At 36.6% G+C, this 8,548-nt stretch overlaps 1 protein-coding gene across 3 annotated transcripts in view; it reads left to right on the forward strand.

Moving 5' to 3' along the window:
* Nucleotides 1–8,548, forward strand: part of Jade3 (jade family PHD finger 3) — a 104,951-nt gene that overhangs the window by 45,914 nt on the left and 50,489 nt on the right. For all 3 annotated transcript variants that reach the window (XM_031344645.1, XM_031344572.1, XM_031344715.1), the window contains exon 6: nt 2,359–2,516. In XM_031344645.1, the coding sequence (XP_031200505.1) occupies nt 2,359–2,516 (158 nt within the window). The remainder of the gene's footprint in view (nt 1–2,358; nt 2,517–8,548) is intronic.

An 8,548-nucleotide genomic window follows, 5' to 3' on the forward strand; every position in this document is an offset into this window, starting at 1 on the left:
AATACAAAAAAAAAAAAAAAATCTTCATTAGGAGTCTCTCGCCTGCCACAGTGTACTTATCCTTTTCACTCTTGAGTAATTCATTGATAGTGAAAAATACTGATCAGCTGGCTAAGATAAAGTTCTGAGTATAAAGATAAGAACAAAACTATCAACTTTCAAAAGTGTAATGTATCTCTGTGTCTACATGCATGTACTCATGTGTGCATGTGAGTAGTAAAAAATGCACATCTGATGGAGAAAGAAACAGCAAATATAGCATAATGTGTGTGATTATAAAATAACACACAGATGAAAGGCTATGCATGATAATTCATGTCTGTAATACTAGGCAGTTGAGGCAGGAGAATTGCCACAAGTTTGAGGCCAGCCTGGGCTATAGTCTTAAACCCTGCTTTATGAAAAATCAAACAACAGAATGGGAGCATGGATATTTAGCTCAGTGGCAGAACATGCACCTGGCAGGTATGAAGCCCAGGACTGAATCTCCTTCACCACAACAGGGGGAAAGTTTAAACATCTTAAAGTATCAGAGAGATTAAGTAAACAAAAACAAATTAGGAAATAGAAGTTCTGGGCTGATGAGATCACTCAGCGGGTAAGAGCACTGACTGCTTTTCCGAAGGTGTCCTGAGTTCAAGTCCCAGCAACCATATGGTGGCTCACATCCACCTGTAATGAGATATGATAACCTCTTCTGGTGTGTCAGAAGACAACTACAATGTACTTATGTATAATAATAAATAAATTTTTGGGCCGGAGTTAGCAGGGACTGAGTGAGCAGGGCCTACCCGAGTGAGTGGGGTTGACCGGAATGAGCAGAGGTCCTAAAAATTTCAATTCCCAACCACATGAAGGTTCACACCTATCTGTATAGCTACAGTGTGCACACATACATAAAATAAACAAAACTTTTAAAAAAAGAAATAGAGGTTCAATCTCACTAATGAGACCATATTTTGGTACTATACATGATAAACAGTACATCTTCAGGGCCTTAAAAATACATATCCAGAATAAGATCAAATATTTTCATAAAATATTAATGATTTCCATTAAATAGGAAACAAGAAAATGTAACAATTTGAGAATATTACAAGAGTAAACTATATTAACATAATAGCCGTTGAAACCAGTAAGACAACATCAGAAGAAATCTAACAAGATTCTATCTGAACTGAGTAGCCAGATTGTCACCATTAAACAAGACATTTAACATTATACATGCCTGATATAATAGAATATGAACATAGTATCATTTCTTTGATACTCTTACCAAAAGAAACCCTAAAACCCAAACATGTATATCCTCAAGCCAGTGAGAACACACTAAATAAATTCCAGTTATAAGGACACCAAAATATTTGCAACTCCAAAATATTCTCTAAGTGTTAATCGTGAAAGACAAAGAAAGATTGAGCAGTTGTCACAGATTAGAAGATACCAAGGAAGAATACAGGATTCCAGGTTGAACTCCAAAGCAGAAAAGCCACCAAGGAAAATTGGTGAAAATTGATTAGTCTATAGATTAAGCAGCGGTATTTTGTAAAGTTAATTTCTTTGTTTAGGAGTCAGTATAACAACTGTAATTCCAGACCTGTAATTCCAGCATTTATAAGACTCAGGCAGGAGGATTCCTGTAAGTTCTAGATCAACCTGAGCTACAGTAAGATCTTGTTCCAAAACTAAATCAAAATTTTTCTAGTTTAGGTAAATTTGTTCTGAGGCCAGGTGTGGTGGCACATGCCCATTGTCTCATTACTGAGAACCAGAGGAAGGAGGGTCTGTTAATTTGAGACTAATTTGGACTGCATAGCAAGTTCCAAATTAGCCAGGAATGTGAAATAAGACCTTGTTTCAAAACAAACAAAATTTAGAACAATTTACCCAGGTCATTTAAGATGTTATTAGTAGGTGAAACTACCTGAAGGATATATAAGAATGTGGTACTATTTTTATAATGTTCTGTAAGTGAGGTAATGCCTAAGTAATTGTAAGTTATCAGAAGATATTTGTTACTTTAATAGAGTCAAGGGTTGTTCCTTATACTTAAAAAGAAAAAAACTCCTTTGGAATAACCTATATTGTTTATTTAAATTCAAGGAGCCAACAACAACAATATTATTATTATTATTATTATGGAAGGACTCCTACCCTTTATTAAATTCCAGAAGAGCTGGCTTTCCTCTTCCTGTGTCAAATCTTCCCAAACATAAATTGACCTACAGACTTAGGAATCAGGAAATGTTTGTCTTATTGAAAATGCATGGTGAGAAGGAATGATCTTTTTTAAAAGGAGAACATTAAGCAGTATCTGTTTCATAGGGATTTTAAAGTATATGCATTGTATCTTCCCAGGTATTCCGAAAGGACCTCATCAGTGCCATGAAAATTCCTGACTCTCACCATGTTAATCCTGACAGCTATTACCTCTTTACTGACACCTGGAAGGAAGAATGGGAAAAAGGAGTCCAAGTACCAGCCAATCCAGACTCTGTTCCAACACCTTCTCTCAGGTATTAGCATGTTTACAACTTTCACTTAAGGAAAGAGCTCTCTTGGTTTGTTTGTTTTTATGTCTTGGGGAGAAACTTAAGAGTAGGTATACATTTCTAACATGTGAAGTTAATTTAACTCACAAATATACCACATCATGATTGATGAATAAATTCCAGCTCATTTATCTAAGAGATTCATAAGATGAAATGTTTTAAAGTACAATCTAAAATTAGGAAAAGGTCTTAGATGCCAAGATTTCCATATATGACTCAACCATCAGTAGCATTTATTAGGCTTTGAAGAGATAACTTTCCCATAGGAAATTACTTCAGTATAACTGGAGCCTCATTAGCGATGAGGCCAAATAATAAGTGCCCAAAACATAAAGCTTCTAAAACAGAAACTACATGACCTTGTTAAGGTAGAAAGACATTGATTTTTGTGGAAAAGATTTTAATTTCAGAGGAAATATTAAGCTCTTCAAGAGTACTGCTGATGGGCTGGAGAGATGGCCCAGCAGTTAAGAGCACTGACTGCTCTTCCAAAGGTCCTGAGTTCAATTTCCAGCAACCACATGGTGGCTCACAATCACCTGTAATGGGATCTGACACCATCTTCTGATGTGTCTGAAGACAGCTATAGTGTACTCATATACATAAAATAAATAATTCTTAAAAAAAAAAAAGAATAGTGCTGGTTTTAGAAACCATTTTGTCCTACTAGTTTTGGTGTTTCCAGTGCTTTACTCAAGTCTGACATGAAGTAAGATGTTCAGTATAAGTTTGAATGAATGTAAGAATGAATAAATAGAAGGCACAGCTCCAGATAAAAGGCTGGTAGAACATGTTAGTTTCTATGAAAAAGTATTATATATTTGCATTGTACAATACTTATTATTGTACATTTATTTTTACCACTTAATTAGTTCCCTTTCCCCTTTTTGAGATAGCATCTCACTGTGTAGCCTTTAACTTATTATATAGCACAAAATACCCTCGAAGTACTGTTCTTCTGCCTCAGTCCTATGAATACTGGGATCACAAACATGTCACCATGCCCAATATGTGTTAAGTTCTTAAAGGGTAAAGTATCTTTAATTTATCTGCTCTTATCACCGGGTTCATATGTCCTATTTATGATCTAGAAGTGCTAGAAGTGCTTATTGAATCACTTCTAATAATGCAGGCCCAGGCAGCTACACACTTTGTTAAGGAAAGCTTCCAAACCCTTTCTTGTTTAACACACATTCCAAGCTTCACTTGCTTATTATTGACACCATCTCCCATCTCCTAAACAGAAAAACACCAGGAGTGAAAAAACTCATATTTTCATGTCTTTGTTACTATTTTTTCTTTTTATTCATTTTTACATCCTAACTGAAGTTTCCCCTCTCTCCTCACTTCTAACTCCCTCCCCCAACTTCCCGTCTACCTGCATCCATCCACTCCTCCATTTCTCTTTAGAAAAGGACAGGCTTCCCATGAGTATCAACCAGCTACAGCATATCAAGTTGCAGTAAGACTAGGCACCTCCTCTCCTATTAGGGCTAGTTAACCCAGTGAGAGGAAAGGGTTCCCAAAGCTCCCAGTGTTCGGAGCCCCACATGAAAACCAAGCTATATAACTGTAACATATGTAAGAGGGCCTAAGTCAGACCCATGCAAGCTCCCTGGTTCAGTCTCTGTGGCCCACTGTGAGCCCAGGTTAGATGATTCTGTGGGCGATGTTCTTATGGTATCCGTGTCCCCTCTGGCTCCTACAATCTTTCCTCTCTCTTTCACAGGATTCCCCAAGGTCCACCTAATGTTTGCCTGTGGGTCTCTCTGCATCTGGTTCTATCAGTTGCTAGGTGAAGCCTCTCTGATGACAATTGGGCTAGACACCAATCTATGAGTATAACAGAATATCATTAGGAGTCGTTTCATTGTCTTTTTTTTTTTCTGTTTATGTTTGGGTCTATTGTGGGTCGCTGAGCTCTCCAGCCTCTGGGTCCTGGCCTTCTAGGCAGTGTCAGGAGTGGGCTCTGTCCCATGAGCATGGGAGATCTTTCCATCTTCTGATATCTTCAGTTTCTTCAAGGACTAGAAGTTACTTGAATGTCTTTTACTGTCTCTCATATATATACATATAAATATATATATACATAAAAATATATATATACATATAAATATATATATACATGCACACACACACATATATATATACATATATATATATATATGCATATACATCCATATATACACATACACACACAGATATAAACAAACAAACCTTGGTGCTACATATCCCATTAACACTCCAAGGATTGAAACACCTCAGTTGATGTTTGGTATTGATGTTAAATCAGTATATTAAATATACTCTATGGAGGTGAATTTAACTTGTAGGTTAAGTGGAAAATGTCCCATACTTTAAATATTGTATCTATCTGATAGTAGCACAATAAAATTTGTATGATTTAAGAAGTATAAATTTAGAGACTGACAGTTAGCTTCCTCTCACAGTTAGAGACACATACTCCATTGAAAGAAGAATAGAGAGAGAGAGACAGAGATTCTTGAATCTAATTTTTTGTTTCTTCTTTGAGCACAAGTAATAAACTGTGCAGCCACCCTCCTGAATTACCACCAACCAGCCAAAATGCCTCTCAGAACCCTAGCATCTATATATCCTCTGAAAAGTTCCCAAAATTCCAAATGTCACACAGTCACAGAAAATATCTATAGCTGGCAAAACCACACCTCTGCTAGAGCACAAGGTAAATTATATTCAACTGTGGCAAACAGTCCAAAGCAGCCCTATGGCCCAACACCTGGGATTAAAACAAAAACATATTCTTATAATATTTTTTAATTAATTTGTTTATTTATTTATTTATTTTTGGTTTTTCGAGACAGGGTTTCTCTGTGCAGCCCTGGTTGTCCTGGAACTCACTCTTGGAGACCAGGCTGGCCTCAGAACTCAGAAATCTGCCTGCCTCTGCCTCCCAAGTGCTGGGATTAAAGGCATGTGCCACCGCCCGGCATTTGTTTATTTTTTTACACTCCGTATTTTATTTCCCTCTTTGTCTACCCTCTGACTGTTCCACATCCTATACCTTCTCCGCAACCCCTCAGTCTCCACGTGGATGTCCACACCCCAACCCTACCCAACCTCTAAACTCCCTGGAGCCTCCAGTCTCTTGAGGGTTAAGTGCATCATCTCTGAATGAACACAGACCCAGCAGTCCTGTACAGTTTGTGTGTTAGGGGGCCTCAGACCAGTTGGTATATACTGCCTGGTCCAGTGTTTGAGAGATCTCAGGGGTCCAGATTAATTGAGACTGCTGGTCCTCCTACAGGATCGCACTTCAATTCTCACATATCATAATTGATATGAGTGCTCAGTGCTCTAATATTTTTTTCTGAGAGTTTAGGATATTTATTTGCTGTTTTATATGTTGTGATTTGTATTTATAGAGCTCTTAATTTTAATTGGTCAAGGGAAGCTACTTAACTTTGGTTATTCTAAATTCCTAATGAATTCATACTAAATTCCTACATGAAATTCAGAACTGAATGCTTTTATAGGTAGACTGTATTTTTAGTTTCTTAGAAGGCATCAAATAAGAATAATTCTGTAGTATATATTTCCTTTGGCATAGGTTCCTGAAGGATTTATTAAAACAGACTTCCTGGTTGTACATGCCTTTTTTAAATCTCAGTATTTATGAAGCAGAAATATATCTATATAAGTTCAAGGCGAGCCCAGGCTACATAGCAAGTTTCAGACCAGCCACATTACACATAGTGAAACCCTTAAACTATATCCTCAGAACTTTTGATTCAGTAGATCTGAAGTATAACCACCTTAAGTGTGGTTTTGTTTTCTTGGTATAGGATATTAATGTGTAGCTCCTTGCTATCTTCTGTGCTGGCATCCCCAAGTGCTGGGTGTATAAACCTGTAACACTCAGCTAAGGAGTTTTAGCAGTTCCTTACATGGTGTTTATACTGATAAGACTAGGAGTAACACTTTAGGAATGATTTTTATGGAATATGTTATTCATATTTCCTGAATTTAATAGAATTTAGTGTGTGTGTGTACGTGCGTGTATGTGTGTGTGTGTGTGTGTGTGTGTGTGTGTGTGTGTGTGTGTGTACACGGCACAACCTTGGATGTCATTTCTCAGGTGCTATCTCTCTTTTTATAATAAATTTTTATTTGTATTTATTTTAAGCTGAATTTATTCCCGCACCACAAGTGTTTTATGCTTCTTCATGGATTTTTTTTTTTAAATTCTGTGAAGTTTCTTTTAGCTTAAAAATAATTTGTTCTTTCTTAGTGAAGATGGGGCATTCACATATAATCAGACCATGAAGTCTGTATGTTCAGTAGCCCATCTTAAGTATTTTGTTCACCTGTATGTGTTCCGTAACTACAGATTCCTCATCTAAAACCTGAAGTTCTGAATTACAAATACGTGCATCAACAATTCAGCATTGCTTTTGGATCACAGGCCCTGTGTCCTGCTCCACGATTTGGCCTGGGCACACCTACTTACTCCACCATTATACTACCAGAAAGGCACACAATATTCTCTTTTTTAACACAATATTTCTTTAAAGAGACATCTTTCAGATACTAAGTGTCTTTTCTGATGTGCACGGAACACAAAGATCTGACCCCTTTAGTTTGCATGATTTTGTAGAGTTTTCTAGGCCAAAAGAGTGGTAGATCATTTTAACAAGTCATCTCAGGCTATTTAGAGGTAGAAGTCTTATTTTTTCTTTTTTTAAGATTGAGTCTCTCCATGGTCTGGAATTCTCCAGGTAGGCTGAATGCCCAGTAAACCCTAGGGAACAGTATACCTTCACTTCTCCAGTGTTGGGATCACAAGAACACACCACTTCCTGACTATTTTGTTTATTTGTTTGCTCATTATTATGACTTTTCTGTGTCTTAAACATGGGTTCTTATGTTTGCAAAGCAGGGAGTTTAACAACTAATTTATCTTCCCAGTCCCTGAAGTTTGTACTTTTGTCAGACTCTTTGGCTTTAAATAGTAAACAATTTGGAGGCTCAACTATAGGATTGAAGCTTTCTATTTGAAATACCTGATCTCAATCACAACTGCTTATTGTACATGCTACTCTTAATAATCAACATTTTTCATGGGTTAAACTATACTATATTTTTTATTTTTTGGACTTTGTAGGATGCCTTTAAAAATTAAATCTTTGTGACATGATAATTTGAATGTTGAAAACAATACATTTCTATGGCTTCATCTGTATTTTCAAAGACAAATTTAGCCATGCTGGTGCACACAATACTTAGGATGCAAGAGTTCAAAGCCAACTAGACATAATGAGAGAACCTTACTCAAAAATAAAATTAAATTAATTCAGTAAATATCCTGGATTATTATATAAAATCAGATTTATTTGGCCTGACAGCGTGAAGTAACCGTAAGACTAGCTTCTGAATGAGACCTAATTCTCTTAAATGAAATGTATCTTTATGACATTTGATCATTTTGTAATTCATTTCTTTAAGGTTTTGGGGGTGGGGGCTGGTTGACACACACAATTTTATAAGCTGGTCAGATAATTACTTTCAGAAGTCAGTTCTCTCCATCTTATATGTGGGTTTGAGGGATCATACCTGGGCTTGGTGGCAAGTGCTCTTACCTCAACAGCTTTCTTGGTTTATTAAAATTCAGAACTATTTATATATTTACTATTCATATAGTTACAATATGAGTCTCTTTTCAAATATGTGGTTTGCTCCCAGTGTGGTGGTGCATACTTTTAATCCTAGCATTTGGGAGGCAGAGTAGGGAGATTCTCTGGGAGTTCAAGGCCAGCCAGGTCTCCATAGTGAGTTCTAGGACAGACAGAGAAATCTACATAGAGAGAGAGCCTCTGTCTCAAAAAAAGTGGTTTGCATTTACTTAAAGTTTAATATAGATGTAAGTTGTCTTTTCATCCTTTTAACCATCTTTTAGAAAGTAAAGGTGTTTTTGTTGTTGTTGTTGTTGTTTGGTCGTTTGGTTGTTTTTTTTTTTT

This window comes from Mastomys coucha, chromosome X (genome assembly GCF_008632895.1).
Source record: "Mastomys coucha isolate ucsf_1 chromosome X, UCSF_Mcou_1, whole genome shotgun sequence".
Lineage (NCBI taxonomy): Eukaryota > Metazoa > Chordata > Mammalia > Rodentia > Muridae > Mastomys > Mastomys coucha.